Genomic DNA, 18,357 nt, shown 5'->3' with positions numbered 1-18,357 from the left:
CAAAATAATTTTCGGAGAAAGCATTTAGCAAGATTTCAGACGATTTTTTATGGCCACCACCGATTGTAAACATGCAATTTCGTCAACTATCGACGGTTGATTAGAGTTATCACCAAGTAGAATTGACAGACATATTTCTTATCATCTGGAAAGTAAGTTCTTTAATGAAAACAATAGACTCAAAAGTAAAATAACATATTACTGGAGATACGTTGATGATATCTTGCTGCTATTTGATGGAACAAAAGACGAGATCGAAAAACTACTAGCAGTATTCTACATCTACAACTACGTGATTACTCTGCTATTCACAATAAAGTGCCTGGCAGAGGGTTCAATGAACCACCTTCAAGCTGTCTCTCTACCGTTTCTTTCCACAAAAACATAAAATTCACAGTAGAACATGAGAAAAACAAAAGCATAAATTTCCTGGATATTAAAATCACCAACCACCAACAAAAACATAAGTTCAGCACACACAGTAAACGCACATACACAGACATAACACTGGACAACTCACCATGCCATCCCACCACACAGAAACATGCTGCATTTAGGTTCATGCTACACAGAGTACACCCACAAGAATGAGATAGACACAATAAAAAGCATTGCTATAAGCAATGGCTACACAGCCAAAACAACTGACAATTTAGACAGACAAATACACAAAAGCAAGATAACGAATGGCCACACTGTGAAAGAAGAGAAAATATTCACCAATATCCCATATCTGCACCCCATATCACAAAGAAATTTCTAACATTTTCCATAAAAAACTAATTTAACAGTTTCATTCTCAACTAACAATAAGTTAGGAAACTTACTCGTCCATAACATAAAATCAAATACGCAAACATACAATAACAGTGGAGTGTACAAAGTATCATGCCCCAGTTGTCGTGGCTTCTATGTAGGGAAAACAGGCAGAAAATTCAAAACCCGTTTTCAAGAACACGTAAATGCTTTCAGGCTCAACCACTTCGAAAAATCAGTCATTGCACAACACAGGTTGGAAACGAAACATGTCATCAACAATCTAGACAACAATCTGGTAGTACTACATAATGAAGCCAATGGTAAGACCCTAAATCTGTTAGAACAACTGGAGATATACCGCCACAAAATCAAAATACCAAAATCTATGTTAAATGAACAAACAGATTTCGCAAGCCACAGCTATTTCAGTAATTTTAAAGACCGATTCTTAAGTTATTTCCTGCACATGTCAATTGTTTCCTGCATATATCAAGTGTTTAATAATTATATCTTAAACACTATGAGTATATTCATCTTTGATCACACATGTACAAAAACATCTGTGAAGTGTTTACAAACATGGGATAAATTCTAGTGTCCGATTCCACTCGTCGGCATTGAACAATGACGTCATACCTAAGGCAAAGACGGTACGTATAGGCAATCTGTGAAAGCAAAGGATCATACTAGTAAAAGCAAAGGATCATACTAGTAAACAAAGGAATGTAGTATACGATAAAATTGGAATAACAATCACAGACTTATTTACTTAGTCTTGAATTATATCTAAACGAACTGAAGGTAACGTAAATAATTAAGAACAAGAATTAGAAACAAATTTCCATGCCTGTTAGGAATTATTCACGTAATTTAGCGACTAGAAAAGCAGAGAACCTTTAAATTGCATTACAGTAAAGCTCATGGTGAAGTCATACCGTTATAAAATAGCGTTAATTGTACATTAATTATTGAATCTAACGAGAGAAGCGCGGGAAAATGGGGGTTTTGGGCAGGAGAAACTAAAATGTATCAGAAAAATGAGAAAAATGAATGACAATAAATACGAAACAGTAGCTTAAAATGTTGAGAAACCGACACACTAAATTTTAAAAAAAGCTAGGACTTGACAAACGAATATCTAAAAAAAAAAAGAATACTGGAATCAATAACTAGAATTAAATAATGTATGTAAATTCCATTTACAGATTCCAACCGCTCCATGATTCATATGTAAATTATTTTTGCAGTTGTATGTACTGAAACGTAATACTATTTTTACGTTTGTAACTGCTCTCTAAAACTACTGCAGTATAAAACAAAAATTGGAATTGCTAACTGGAACTGACCTTCTACAGTATATACAATCATGCTCATAAATTAAGGATAATGCTGATACATGGTGAAACAACGCTCTGGTGGGCTGCTTGGGGCTTAAATTACCTCGGGGTATGACCATGCGGTGCATTTAACCTGCGGTCGTCGTACGGTGGCGCTGGCAGCAGTCCACATATGCAGAGGTATGTTGGTTCATGTCAGAGTACGGTGCAGCGAGTAAGTGTGCAGATGTGCTAATGGTGACTGTTTGTTGAAAATGGCTCAAAGAACACATACTGATGACGTTATGATGTGTAGAATACTAGGGCGACTGGAGGCTGGTCAAACACAGAAGGTCGTAGCACCAGCCCTCCATGTGCCACAAAGTGTGATCTCAAGATTATGGCAACGATTCCAGCAGACAGGAAACGTGTCCAGGCGCTACAGTATGGGACGCCCACAGTGAACAACACCACAAGAACACAGATATCTCACCATCAGTGCCCGCATACGGCCACGGAGTACTGCAGGTAGCCTCTCTCGGGACGTGGCTACTGGAACAGTTGTCTGCAGACACACAGTCTACAGACGACTGAACAGACATTGTTTATTCGCCCAGAGACCTGTAAGGTGCATTCCACTGACCCATGATCACAGGAAAGCCCGTAAAGCCTGGTTTCAAGAACACAGTACATGGGTGTTGGAACCGTGGTCCCAGGTTATGTTCACGGACGAGTCCAGGTATAGTCTGAACAGTGATTCTCGACGGGTTTTCATCTGGCGTGAACCAAGAACCAGATACTAACCCCTTAATGTCCTTGAAAGGGACCTGTATGGATGTCATGGTTTGATGGTGTGGGGTGGGACTATGATTGGTGCACGTACAACCCTGCATGTCTTTGACAGAGGAACTGTAACAGGTCAGGTGTATCGGGACGTCATTTTGCACCAGTCCCACCTTCCTCCTGACGGATGATAACGCACGGCCCCACCGAGCTGCCATCGTGGAGGAGTACCTTGAAACAGAAGATATCAGGCAAATCGAGTGGTCTGCCTGTTCTCCAGACCTAAATCCCATCGAGCACGTCTGGGATGCTTCCGGTCGACGTACCGCTGCACGTCCTCAAACCCCTGCGAGACTTCAGGAGCTCCGACAGACACTGGTGCAAGAATGGGAGGCTATACCTCAGTAGCTGCTCAACCACATGATCCAGAGTATGCCAATCCGTTGCGTGGCCTGTGCACGTGTGCATGGTGATCATATCCCATACTGATGTCGGGGTACATGTGCAGGAAACAATGGCGTTTTGTAGCACATGTGTTTCTGGACGGTTTTCTCAACTTATCACCAATACCGTGGACTTACAGATCTGTGTCGAGTGTGTTCCCTATGTGCCTATGCTATTAGCGCCAGTTCTGTGTAGTGCCACGTTGTGTGGCACCACATTCTGCAATTATCCTTAAGGGAGGTAGGACGTCAAACGGTGCCGACTTGGAGCAGGAGAGGCAACACGCGACATTTTAATTTCCACTGTCTATAATTTTACAAATAAATTCATAAAACTTTGTCAACACGACCAGGAAGAATTCAGGATTCAAATTCATAGCAATGTAAGTTCAAAAGTATAACAAAATAATTTTTTTACATGTGAACTTTCATCATTTTTTCACTTACTATTGGCTGCAGTTTTTGCTATAGGTACACTTTTCTTCACAAGTAAGAGAGAATCTTCGATGAATTTTGCACAGCATACAATTCATACGTACAGGTGTATGAAACCCTAGAATTTATATAATTAATGAAAAAATGAATGAGCTGTTACATTTTAAACTTCATGTTTAGAGAAAACTCAAATTTTATGGTTAATTATCTCAATTTTTAGCACAGTTTTTAATAGATTTGGAAAATCCTAGCGTTTCATACACCTGTAAGTATGGTTTGTATGCTGTGCAAAATTCATCGACGAATCTCCCTTAGTTATGAAGAAAAGTGTACCTATAGCAACGAATGCAGCCAATACTAAGTGAAAAAATGATGACATTTCACATGTACAAAAATATATTTTGTTCTATTTTTTAACTTCAACTGCTATGAGCGTAAATCCTGAATCCTTCCTGGTCATGGTGACAAAGTTTTATGAATTTATTTGTAAAAGTATAGACAGTAGAAAATAAAATGTCCTGTGGTGCCTTTCCTGCTCCAAATCGGCCAGTTTGATGTCCTACCCCCCCCCCCCCCCCCCCCATTAATTTATGAGCATGAGTTACCGATTCCACTATTAGTAACTTTTACTGTAGTTCAGAGAGCAATTACAAATGCAAAAATCATATTAGGCTACATTTTAGCACACACGCGTGCTGAAAAAACGATCTAATTAATGAATCATCGAATGGCAGGAATCGGTAACTAGAGACCTATAAAGGAGGTCAATTCTAGTTACCGATTCCAGCTTTTCGATGGTTCATAATTTTCGACATTTTTGTAGTAAATTTGTGGATTATGTTTTTGTAAGATTTCCAGATTTCCTATTCTCTCAAAACTACTACTAATAAATACTGTAGGTACAGCTTCCAAATTTTTCTCTTTTTAAAGTAATGTAGAAACTAATACCATATGTAGTAATCCGTAACACTTTAGTGCACACACTTGTTAAAACAATCTAAATAACGAACCGTGAAATAGTTGGAATCAGTAACTAGAAGTAACCCACGTAGGTCAGTTCCAGTTACCAGTCCAGTATTTGTTAGACACTATTTTTTGTCAATTTTCGTTACTTTTGTAATCGCCCCTTTACATTCAATAATTAGTATTAAAAGTTAACGCTGATTCATAATATTACGACTTCACCATGCGCTATACTTTACTGGGTTTAAAGGTTCTCTGTGCTTTTCTTACTCGCCTAATTACGATAGTAATTTATTTCAGACATGTATACTTCTCTCTTTCTGTTCTTATTTATTTTCGTTACCTTTTATTCTTGTCGGTATAATTTCTGGCCAAATAATTAATCACGTGAACTGTGTTTGAAATTTGATTGTATGCTACATTCGTTTGTTTACGATTGTGATCAGTTGCTTCCAAAGATTGCCTCTATGTAGCATCTGTGCCTTAGGTATGACGATATTGCTCAAAGCTGACGAGTGGAATCGGACACTAGAATTGATCCAAACATGTGTATGCGAATGTGCCTCTTGAATGAAGTGATATGTACGAAAACGATGGAGAAAAGAATGTATGCTGGTGCTAGAACGTTAAAATCGCTTTTCTTGGATTTTTTGGGGGTTCATCCTTCCCACTATTTCGCACATATTTTCCGCGTTTGACTTAACGAAATTCATAACCTAAAATCAAACCTTTTCGTGGCTGGAATATGTATTTCATCTCATTCAAGAGAAAAAATAAAGCTTGTATTAAGACAAATTACACGTGATAATGGACCCACAGGATCCGAGGTGCATCGTGTACTTAAAACACGAAAAGTTGTGACTGAAGGCGTTTTTTAATTCATACCTCCAGTGTAATGAATACAGTCACGTTTGAAGCTGCGACATATGAATAAAATGAAAGTAGAATTTTAGTGGGGTACCTGTTTCAAATGAGACTCATGTCTTCTTTGAACTGTTCAGTAACTGTATCATCTAAGCCGAGAGGTCGGTGAAAGAGGCCAGTTATTAATTTGTTACGATTCTCAAGTATAATCTCTGTCCGTATTACCAAGAAGTATCTACTTCAATTTCGTTACAGGGTAGACTACTTCTAACAGCAACAATCATGTCACGATCAACTGTGTTTAATCTATCTTTTCTGAAAACTATTAAGTCCATTGTACAAACGTTTCGCCTGAACTTACCTCCGATTTTAACAAGCTTTCAGTACCTACAATAATCTGTGCTGAAGTGCTTTCCATTCGCGCCTGGAGTTCTGGTTCTGTCCCAGCACAGCTGCAACAGTTTGCTGCCATGATACCAAAGGTTCCTACGTCATCCCTTGTCTTGTTTTTGACTTGCACCCTTTGAGACTGAAACTCTCTTTGTTCTTTCCGGAGACCCTTCAACCTAAAAAAACCGCTCACTCTATTCCACACAGCACCCGCTACCCATGTAGACGCTTCCTGTGTGTGGTGGACTCTTGATGTACTAAACGAGACCCGGTACCCCTACCCCCCCCCCCCCCCCCCTGCCCAATGGCTCAAGGAATGTGCAGCATACGGGGTCGCAGAAGCTTCTGGGCCTCTGATTCAAAGTTTCCACGCAGCTCTGTAACTTATGTCCGTAATCGGTCTTGTCGATGATGCTACAGATGGTGAACACTTATTCTCAGAAGCACGACTGGCAGTCTTTACTAGTTACATCAAGTGCTTCAAATACTGGATTTTGGTAAGCACCTGTGTTATGAGTGAAGCCTGAAATAAATTTGGAGTGTAACGATGGACTGTCTCATGAGTGCTGTAGATGTAGGGATCCGGTAATGTACTTGTTGTGTGGGTTACTTTCCTCGCTCGGGTCATTAGGGTCAGGTGTACGTGCATGGAGCTGTTTAAATCGCAGTTGCCGAAGGTAGTCAGTTCTGCTTTTCATTATGGGTCTCACACATAAATCGCTTCCACCCCAGTTTAATTCTATTCCATTAAAATAGCAAACTCACTTCTGTATTGTTTAGATCGAGGGGTGGAATTAAATATGAAAATTTTTTCGTGAGCATGTTAAATTATGAAAACTATTTTCTATTTAACAGAGTATTTTATTAATTATATTGTATTGCTTTGTCCGCAGCTCGTGGTCGTAGGGTAGCGTTCTCGCTTCCCACGCGCGGGTTCCCGGGTTCGATTCCCGGCGGGGTCAGGGATTTTCTCTGCCTCGTGATGACTGGGTGTTGTGCGATGTCCTTAGGTTAGTTAGGATTAAGTCGTTCTGAGTTATAGGGGACTGATGACCATAGATGTTAAGTTCCATAGTGCTCAGAGCCATTTGAACTTTTTGTATTGCTTTGCGTTATACTTGTTCATTAAAGGGAATTGAGTCGACTGGATGGTTACACTCTGTCGGAATTCATTATAAATTTTTGAAGTAGGATAGAAAGGGGACTCATTCGTTCACCGTTCAACGTGAAGATGCTAAGCTTCTGCTTCTGTCGCTTCGTTGTCTGTGGCATTACATCGTATTTCGGCTCCTGAAACGATGGTGTTGTACCGAAGAGAAAACTCAAATACAGCCGCGGACTCACATGTGCGGTCTTTGCTCCAGGTGCAGGAATTAACATGTTTTAAGATGCAAAGTAGACCTAAACGACACGTGTCAATCCCATATTGCTGTTGACACTGTCGGCAATAGATGCTCACATCACGAGCTACAAAGAGTCTACTTACTGCAGCATTTCATGGTACGTTGAGCCTGGTGGATTTGGCATTCTTGCCTGACTGGAGTAACACGCGCTGAGACCTTTTATCTCTCGTGTTATACACGTTGTATTCTCGACACATGAGACATATAGCCCAAAACCATTTTCCAGGTTTAGTTAATAGACTCCGTCAGGTAAGTGGAGCGCTACAACTGCAAACCGGCAGTGATATTTGTGAGAGACAATGAAAAGTATGTATAACTGCGTAGTCTTCCTGCGCCAGAGTCAATTGACATAAAAGTTTTCTGAGTACTTCTAGACTTTTATGTCAAATGAAAAGTGCAGTTGCTAGCTCCAGTTATGTTGCAAGTGAAGTTGTCGTAGCTGTGAAGCGGCTCAGCTTTCCATGTAATTATGTAACAGGAAGGGTCGGCGAACACCCGGACGAGCGAAGGTGCTAAACGGTGTCTCTTTGACGGTGGTTGCGTTTTAATGTAGCATCAAAATACAAGGATTTCGAAGACTCTCACGGAAAATAATGTGTGCACAGTCAAAAATATCCAGCTTTTATACTGAACTACACTTCTTGTATTTTTCCAGGTCAGCTGTAAATTGGTTGTCAAACAGAAACAGGAAAACGACAATGCTTTGTCCTTCCGGAAGATTATGCTCAATACGATGAATTTCCGCATTCTTGGTGCGTTATCAAGTGACCAGCATGCCTATTGTGCTTCGATTGCATCTATTCACTTACAAATAAGGTAACGACAACAAATATTTATGGGCTGTAAGATAACATGTATGTGTGTTAATACTGGCGCACTCACGAGCAATTGCACTAAATATAGTTACTGTGTTCGAGGGACAGCGCCTTGGTTGCCACAGCAAAAGAAAAGATTCGCCAGTGACAAAAGGGTTCTCATTATCACCTGATTTTGACTAATCATGGCTGCTACTGGATTAGTTAAGCTTGTTACATAATTTTCAATCAAGTTCAACGTTCTGCTGTAACTAATTAGAATATCCAAATTCCGTTGCCTCCGACACTGTTTACAACGGACAGTCAGTAAATGACAGCTACACCATCACCAGAAATTATCAGTTTAATGCATAACGTATCCACAACATGACTTTCTTATCACAGTAAATCCAAGGTACCATGCTCATTTTTGACCGTTTCGGCTCAACACAGCACATTTCAAACATATGTAAGATAACTTTTGTTGGGGCCCGCAGTCTTTTAATAAAATGGTTATTACGAATATCAGCCAGCTACACTGCACTTTAAATGATTTTTATTTCATAAATTATTCACGATGAGCCCATTTCGGCATGTTGCCACCATCGGGTGCTCTGTAAATAGATAAGCAAGCGATGGTCATAATATGATGGTCTGTAACTATGATCTTAAAAGTTATCTTTATGTGTTTTTACCTTGCATGCAATATCGTTGCTGCCATGTTCTATCTATTTTAGAATTATTCTCCGCAGATGTACACTGGACACGCTTATGAGATTTTAGTTGGTTTTTATGTCTGCTATTTATCTTGACAGCTTGGATGACAGTGGATCAACGATGTTGCATGTTTACACAGTTACCATTATTTATAAGTGGTGGAGGGAAAATTCGGTTGTCTCTTATTATTTTTATAGGTTTGGTTCTAGTTATGTTTTTGTCTGGAATTTGTTTTGGATTTATTTGAGATTTTTATTTTATATTTTTATTTTTTTCGTCATAATTTTGTTATTGTCTTTGAATTATGCTGCTGTTATGTCTTACTTTTATTCTCTTTATGTTGTTATCGCTGTTACTATGGATATGTGTTACTTAGCATCTCTGATTCATTGCTTTACACGTCTTCGTGATGTATAATGTGAATAAAGTTTTCTATGCACTTTTTGTGCTTTAGTTCGGTTTGTTCGTTCAGTAAATTTGTAGGGTTGCTGTATACATGTGATTATATCTCCATTTCTTCAAGGACGTTCACGAATGCTCCCTTCTGCGTAATGTGAAGTAATTCTATAGTGCTTCTTTTATAGGTTTTACGTCGTGTTTTTCTGTTTGTAGATGCTGAAAAAATGTGGATGGATTATTTCCCTTTCTTTTCTGTGCTCTTTGTATCTAATTTTGAAGTTCCTGCCGGTTTGTCCCTATACAAATATTGCTACGAAATTTACAGAAAGCCTATCGCTACAGACTATATTATCAATGCCCACTCAATCATCCAGAAGCTCACAAGCTCGCATTCTTCCACACAATGCTTAACATATTAATAAATTTGCCACTAGAAGATGACTCAGTTCAGAAGGAAATAAAAACCTTAGAATACATAGCCCAGGAAAACGATTATGACCCCAAAATTATACTACAATAAGACACAATCAGAAAGGCAGAATATACATAAAGAAATAACATTAAACATATAGAAAACGAAAAAGAAGAACACATACGTAACCACAAGTTACCTAGGAAACATTTTAATCAAAATAAATAATTCAACAAAACCGACATCGCCTTTGCCTATCAAAATACACACAGCCTCAAACACAAAATCCACAAAGGTAGCTCGAAAATCCCACACACAACACCGGCATTTTCAAAATTTCATGTATTACATTCCACAATTTCTACTTAGGAGAAATCGTTAGGAACTTCCAAATCAGATACAAAGAGCACCTCAGATAAACTGAAAATAACGCATCCACAGAGCATCTGATGGTGGTAATATGCCGACGTTTCTTCGGCCGATTGCCTCACAATACAATACCAGACATCCCACTCACTACTGTCATAAATCGTTTGGGTTTTCCTAGTATCTCAAAAATAATTTATCATAACGCCCGCCACCGCAATCGCGTGATCGATTTAGAATCGCACGTTCGGTATATATCTTTTACGTCTTGCGACTGCGATAGGCCAACATTCTTGGAAATTACCGATAGTCGTAATGACCTTGTTTTGCATAGATAAAATGTTACCTACTGGGTCAAAGCTCACAGAGATAACAGAAGCTACAAACTATGACTCTGAAAGAATAACACTGCCAATTCATAAAATACAATTCTGTACTTATACCTTTACAAAATCTATGAAACAAATACAAAAACTGTAGTGAAGGAAAGAATGTATACAACTTATAATGCATTCGTGAGATATATGAAACTAGTGAGAGCTGTTGTGAAATTACAGGGGGGGACTGAAAATATGTCCTTTACAGCATCGCCTGTCTAGAATCTCGTCACACCTTCCATGGTCATTATCGTGAAAGTAGTGTTCCGACGTCTTGCAGACTTCCACCTATTCATGTGGAACCGTGTCAGTTGTGTGTGCTCCTGGCTATGTGTCGGGAAAATCATCGTCGCCGAAACAACTGACACTTGTTGATGACAGGAGTTGCCAATAGTTACCGCTGAATGTAACATTGATTATTGTTCCTAGAATGAAATTTTCACTCTTCAGCGGAGTGTGCGCTGATATGAAACTTCCTGGCAGATTAAAACTGTGTGCCGGACCGAGACTCGAACTCGGGACCTTTGCCTTTCGCGGGCAAGTGCTCTACCGTCGGTCGGTAGAGCATTTTCCCGCGAAAGGCAAAGGTCCCGAGTTCGAGTCTCGGTCCGGCACACAGTTTTAATCTGCCAGGAAGTTTCGTTTGATTATTGTTGTCAGTTCCTTGTTGAACAGCCATACGATCCAGGACCGCCACCTACAGAATAGAGGAACCACAGTATAGACGTACGTCTGTTTAACACACGTCAAAAGGGTTGAGAGATTATCACTTGGTGAGGAAGAGAAGGAGGAGGTAATTAGTCTTCTGACCGGGTTGGTGCGACGTGCGACGTGTCTTTCCTCTTCTGTGTCAACCAATTCATCACAGAGTTGACCTTACACCCAAAAATCTTCGATTATCTATTGAAAACATTTCACTCTTCCCCTAAAGTTCCTCTCCTTTACGACCCCTCTAGTACCATGAAACTTATTGCCTGAAGTGTTTACACATATTCTCGCTTCAACTTAGTTTTCCACGTATTCCTTTCCGACAATTCTCTGTTAAGACCTCCTCTTTCCTTGGCTTACCAGCCCGCTTAATTTGCAGCGTTCTTCTCTTATTTTATTTCGGTTGGCCTTGGTCGCCTTTCTTAAAATATTGCCATAACCGCTGGCGCGAAACGGGTGTTGTATGTCCCTCCATTCTTCTATGATGTTGTTTGAGTCACTCATCTGGAAGACACGGGCAGTCAGCGTGTGTAGCCTGAATACTTCTGAAGTCTCCTCGTGCAGGTCCCGATTTGTGTGGGTTATCTTCCGGTACACTTTGTGACCCACTGTACCATTCGCAGTACTATATACCTCCACGTCCAAAAATGGTAATGCACCGTTGATTTAGGTTTCGTGGGTGAACTGTATATTCTTATGCAGGCTGTTTAAATGTTGAAGGAAGCTTCCCAATTCCACCTTTCCTTGTGGCCAGGTAACGATAAATACCGTACCAGAAACAGGGGCCTAACATTCAGGAGCTAGGACCGTTTGCACAAAAGCGTCCATTAAGATGTCCCAGCGACATAGCACTACCTTTTCTCCACCAAATTCAGTCTTTCCCTGAGGAAGGTTGTTGCAGTACTGTCGAATCTTTGGTTTTAAGCTTATCATCAAAGTATTTTATACTATGACGCGCTACAACACCCAGAAAAATTTTAATCATGACACCGCCCGCGGCAGCCTACTTTGTTATGTAAGTGAATTAACCATTACCAAATTTGTTCGGCACACACTGAACTACTGCGGAATACGCTGGCGATTTTGTACTAAAGAGGCCTTAGAAAAATTTCATTATTCAAGACCTATTTATTGAGTTTTTTGAGAAATGCATCGTATTGCATTAGGAAATCTATGTGATTCAAATCCTGCAAATATGCAGGAAACCGAAGAGAGCAGAGCTGTAGCCGGCTGAGGTGACCGAGCGGTTCTAGGCACTACAGTCTGGAATCGCGCGACCGCTACGGTCGCAGGTTCGAATCCTGCCTCTGAAATGGATTTGTGTGATGTCCTAAGGTTAGTTAGGTTTAAGTAGATCTAAGTTCTAGGGGACTGATGGCCTCAGAAGTTAAGTCCCATTGTGCTCAGAGTCATTTAGATAAATACCATAAATACCAAATAAACGTCACACTTAACTTTTCGCAATTCGTTTAAGAAAACCGGTGTCTTCAGCGGATGACACAAGATAGAATCGATACCATGTTGTCCGACTACGCTTTGATCCCTTCTGAATGTTACAAGCTGTGCATCAGAAGCTGAAAAGTGTAAATGGTACAGGGAATTGTTACGAAAAATTCATGTCATTTCATTTTAAAAGTATGTTTTCAAAAAAAAAAGTAAAGTAAAAAAAGAAACACACAAACTTATATCTTGCCATTGATAAATATTATGCGTAAGTTCTAAAATAGAAGTGTGGGCACTTTGTTTTCAGAAACACGCACTAACATATCCGAAAACTATTTCCAGAGACTCAGGACTTCTTGTGTTAATTTGGTTTCACAATTATATTTCAATTGTAGATTATCGGTCGTGGACACTGAGCAGGGTACGCAAAGAAATAGAAGTCGATATTTCGAGAACGGTTTGAGCATGTACATGAATGGGCAAACGCAATGAACAAATGGAACTACAGCTGAACAAAGAACGCTGGGTCTGGAACGAGCAACAAGTGACCCTCCGAAAAAAGAACGAAGCTGACCGAACGAAACCGCATAAGGAACGAAGAACGGTCGAAATGGAACGAGGAACGAGACAGTAGCGGCAATGAGGCCGTCCTGGAGGAACCGTCCTTTAGAAGTCGTTGACCTGTCCCACAGGTGGTATGGTGAACCGTTCCCATAGACAATGTGCCGCCGGCAAAACCTGGGCCAAACAAGCAGCCAGGTACTGCTTGCTATTTCTGATTCAGCTAGAACTTTGATTAAATTGGTTTCTTTCTTTCTTTTTTTTCTTTTTTTTTAAAAAAAAAGGAAGTCCAGTCGATGCGAAATGGAAACACAGAGAAAATCAAAAATGGTTTATTTGCAGCATTTGGCAAAACCCAGGTACTTCTCTACACAAATGTCGAGGAGGCAGCCGCATTTGCTTCTCTTCGCAGGTCTACAGCTCGTTGTTTGTGCCAAAATGCTGTCCTCATATCCAGCAGTTCATGTGAGTGAAGAGATGAAAACCCAAGAGGGCCAAGTTCGGCCTGTATGGGGGTGACCCAACACTTTTCATCGAGTACGATGCAGCAATGTGTTTGCTGCAGCTGCGCGTGAAGAAGAAGAAGAAGAAGAAGAAGAAGAAGAAGAAAGGTTAGGCATTAAGGTTCCATTGAAACCTGCTGCAGTGTACGGCTAAGCATTGTCGTGTAGCAGGGCAATACGTAAGACGACATTCCTCTTCGCTTCTTCCGAATTTTCCTTCGTAAACGATTTCTATCGAATAGGTCGATCCAATCACTGGAAAAGGCCATCAGTTCACACTCACTTCCTTCCCTGACCGCCTGCACCATGAACGACTTCACTTACTACAAAGTTTCTGCACCACTGCCGCAATTCGCTGTCATGCATGACAGTTACACTACTGGCCATTAAAACTGCTACACCAAGAAGAAATGCAGATGATAAACGGGTATTCATTGGACAGATATATTATACTAGAACTGACATGTAATTACATTTTCACGCAATTTGGGTGGATAGATCCTAAGAAATAAGTATCCAGAATAACCACCTCTGGCCGTAATAATGGCCTTGATACGCCCGGGCATTGAGTCAAACGGAGCTTGGATGGCGTGTACAGGTACAGCTGTCCATGCAACTTCAACACGATACCACAGTTCATCAAAAGTAGTTACTGGCGTATTATGATGAGGCAGTTGCTCGGCCACCATTGACCAGACATTTTCAATTGGTGAGAGATCTGGAGAATGTACTGGCCAGGGCAGCAGTCGAACATTTTCTGTATCCAGAAAGGCCCCTACAGGACCTGCAACATGCTGTCGTGCATTATCCTGCTGAAATGTAGGGTTTAGCAGGGATCGAATGAATGGTAGAGCCACGGGTCTTAACACATCTGAAATGTAACATCCACTGTTCAAAGTGCCGTCAGTGCGAACAAGAGGTGACCGAGACGTGTAACCAATGGCACCCCATACCATCACGCCTGGTGATACGCCAGTATGGCGGTGACGAAATCGAAGTTTCCAATGTGCGTTCACCGCGATGTCGTCAAACACAGATGCGACCATCATGATGCTGTAAACATAACCTGGATTCATCCGAAAAAAGAAGTTTTGCCGTTCGTGTACCCAGGTTCGTCTTGAGTACACCATCGCAGGCGCTCCTGTCTGTGATGCAGCGTCAAAGGTAACCGCAGCCATGGTCTCCGAGCTGATAGTCCATGCTGCTGCAAACGTCGTCGAACTGTTCGTGCAGATGGTTGTTGTCTTGCAAACGTCCCCATCTGTTGACTCAGGGATCTAGACGTGGCTGCACGATCCGTTACAGCCATGTGGATAAGATGCCTGTCATCTCGACTGCCAGTGATACGAGGCCGTTGGGATCCAACACGGCGTTCCGCATTACCCTCCTGAGCCGCCCAATTCCATAGTCTGCTAACAGTCATTGGATCTCGACCAACGCGAGCAGCAATGTTGCGATACGATAAACCGCAATCTTGATAGGCTACAATCCGACCTTTATCAAAGTCGGAAACGTGATGGTACGCATTTCTTCTCCTTACACGAGGCATCACAACAACGTTTCACCAGGAAACGCCGGTGAACTGCTATTTGTGTATGAGAAATCGGTTGGAAACGTTCCTCGTGTCAGCACGTTGTAGGTGTCGCCACCGGTGTCAACCTTGTGTGAATGCTCTGAAAAACTAATCATTTGCATATCACCGCATCTTCTTCTTGTCGGTTAAATTTCACGTCTGTAGCACGTCATCTTCGTAGTGTAGCAATTTTAATGGCCAGTAGTGTACATTATATGCCAGAGACCCCGGCGGCGCTGCAAGTAGTCGGCGAGCAGGAGCACGGAGCACTGAGCCCCTTCGGGATGGCCACTGCAGAGCCCCCATTCCCACTCAGAATTCTAGGATAATTCTTGACGGCCCATCCGCGACATACCTGGCGCCGGGAGCCGTGTGGTCGGTTGATCTCCTCCCTACCCCTGGTAGGTTTCAGCACCTAGAAGCGCCGGGGGTTGAACAGGAACGTGCACCCGGGAGGCCCTGTTGCTGGCTTCCTCGTTGAATTTCTGTGCTCGCAGCACAATGCGATGTTGTGTTGTCGGAAGACATCACTTCCTCCGTCAGTAGATGGAAGGCACCGAGCTGCATTAAGTTCATCTGAGTACATCTTTAGCGAGTTCATAGTCTGTGCTGGAGTATGTAGGAGATAGATTCACTGCAATATCTTAACAATGGGATTGAGTATTATTCCAATGATTAACTCGTGACGACAGCTGGAGAGCTGAAGTATTTAAAGGGAATTGGAGTGAGGCTGTGACGCGAGGCTCTTTTCGTAATGACTGCATGCTGTTAACTGTTGTATCAGTTCCTCGCTGTGTGCCGTTGTGAAACAGACAATTTCTTGCAACATGTCTTACAAGCTAACGAATATCATTTATTGCTTCCTTTGGTTTTCTGCTGAATGTGTATCCTCCATCGGCAGATAGTATTGTAACGTGTCAGTGCCCTGAACCACTTACGACACACTGCATCTACATCTACATCCATACTCCGCAAGCCATCTGACGGTGTGTAGCGGAGGGTACCTTGAGTACCTCTATCAGTTCTTCCTTCTATTCTAGTCTCGTATTGTTCGTGGAAAGAAGGATAGTCGGTATGCCTCTGCGTGGGCTCTAATCTCTCTGATTTTATCCTCATGGTCTCTTCGCGAGATATACGTTGTTGTTGTTGTTGTGGTCTTCAGTCCTGAGACTGGTTTGATGCAGCTCTCCATGCTACTCTACCCTGTGCAAGCTTCTTCATCTCCCAGTACCTACTGCAACCTACATCCTTCTGAATCTGCTTAGTGTATTCATCTCTTGGTCTCCCTCTACGATTTTTACCCTCCACGCTGCCCTCCAATGCTAAATTTGTGATCCCTTGATGCCTCAAAACATGTCCTACCAACCGATCCCTTCTTCTAGTCAAGTTGTGACACAAACTCCTCTCCTCCCCAATCCTATTCAGTACCTCCTCGTTAGTTATGTAATCAACCCATCTAATCTTCAGCATTGTTCTGTAGCACCACATTTCGAAAGCTTCTATTCTCTTCTTGTCCAAACTGATTATCGTCCATGTTTCACTTCCATACATGGCTACACTCCATACAAATACTTTCAGAAACGACTTCCTGACACTTAAATCTATACTAGATGTTAACAAATTTCTCTTCTTCAGAAACGATTTCCTTGCCATTGCCAGTCTACATTTTATATCCTCTCTATTTCGACCATCATCAGTTATTTTACTCCCTAAATAGCAAAACTCCTTTACTACTTTAAGTGTCTCATTTCCTAATCTAATCCCCTCAGCATCACCCGATTTAATTTGACTACATTCCATTATCCTCATTTTGCTTTTGTTGATGTTCATCTTATATCCTCCTTTCAAGACACTGTCCATTCTGTTCAACTCCTCTTCCAAGTCCTTTGCTGTCTCTGACAGAATTACAATGTCATCGGCGAACCTCAAAGTTTTTACTTCTTATCCATGAATTTTAATACCTACTCCGAATTTTTCTTTTGTTTCCTTTACTGCTTGCTCAATATACAGATTGAATAACATCAGGGAGAGGCTACAACCCTGTCTCACTCCTTTCCCAACCACTGCTTCCCTTTCATGCCCCTCGACTCTTATAACTGCCATCTGGTTTCTGTACAAATTGTAAATAGCCTTACGTAGGAGGGAGCAATATACTGCGTGACTCCTCGGTGAAGGTATGTTCTCGAAACTTCAACAGAAGCCCGTACCGAGCTACTGAGCGTCTCTCCTGCAGAGTCTTCCACTGGAGTTTATCTATCATCTCCGTAACGCTTTCGCGATTACTAAATGATCCTGTAACGAAGCGCGCTGCTCTCCGTTGGATGTTCTCTATCTCTTCTATCAACCCTATCTGGTACGTATCCCAAACTGCTGAGCAGTATTCAAGCAGTGGGCGAACAAGCGCACTGTAACCTACTTCCTTTGTTTTCGGATTGAATTTCCTTAGGATTCTTCCAATGAATCTCAGTCTGGCATCTGCTTTACAGACGATCAACTTTATAAGATCATTCCATTTTAAATTACTCCTAATGCGTACTCCCAGATAATTTATGGAATTACCTGCTTCCAGTTGCTGACCTGCTATATTGTATCTAAATGATAATGGATCATTATTTCTATGTATTCGCAGCACATTACACTTGTCTACATTGAGATTCAATTGCCATTCCCTGCACCATGCGTCAATTCGCTGCAGATCCTCCTGCATTTCAGTACAATTTTCCATTGTTACAACCAACGACATACCACAGCATCATTCGCAAAAAGCCTCAGTGAACTTCCGATGTCATCCACAAGGTCATTTATGTATATTGTGAATAGCAACGGTCCTACGACACTCCCCTGCGGCACACCTGAAATCACTCTTACTTCGGAAGACTTCTCTCCATTGAGAATGACATGCTGCGTTCTGTTATCTATGAACTCTTCAATCCAATCACACAATTGGTCTGATAGTCCATATGCTGGCTCGCTTCCTGCATATGTCTTTTTCTCTGGCGTGACTTGAGTTTGCCTCTGGCAACGTGAATGGGTTTTAATAACATTTTCTAATTTATACCCATTACTGTTCCGTGCCGTTACAGAATGACAGTACGCACTTCACACTTGGCGGGCGATTCAGTTGTCTAGGCATCTTCACGTGCTTACA

The 18,357-nt window shown here is 41.4% G+C and overlaps 1 protein-coding gene across 2 annotated transcripts in view; it reads left to right on the top strand.

The window, feature by feature from the left end:
• The window catches only part of LOC126259205 (toll-like receptor 2), a 122,902-nt gene that overhangs the window by 14,382 nt on the left and 90,163 nt on the right, over nt 1–18,357 (top strand). For both annotated transcript variants that reach the window (XM_049955809.1, XM_049955800.1), the window contains exon 2: nt 8,012–8,172. In XM_049955809.1, the coding sequence (XP_049811766.1) occupies nt 8,012–8,172 (161 nt within the window). The remainder of the gene's footprint in view (nt 1–8,011; nt 8,173–18,357) is intronic.

This window comes from Schistocerca nitens, chromosome 1 (genome assembly GCF_023898315.1).
Source record: "Schistocerca nitens isolate TAMUIC-IGC-003100 chromosome 1, iqSchNite1.1, whole genome shotgun sequence".
Classification (NCBI taxonomy): domain Eukaryota; kingdom Metazoa; phylum Arthropoda; class Insecta; order Orthoptera; family Acrididae; genus Schistocerca; species Schistocerca nitens.
Note: the sequence above shows the minus strand (reverse complement) of the source record. Positions and strands in the feature narration are given on the sequence as shown.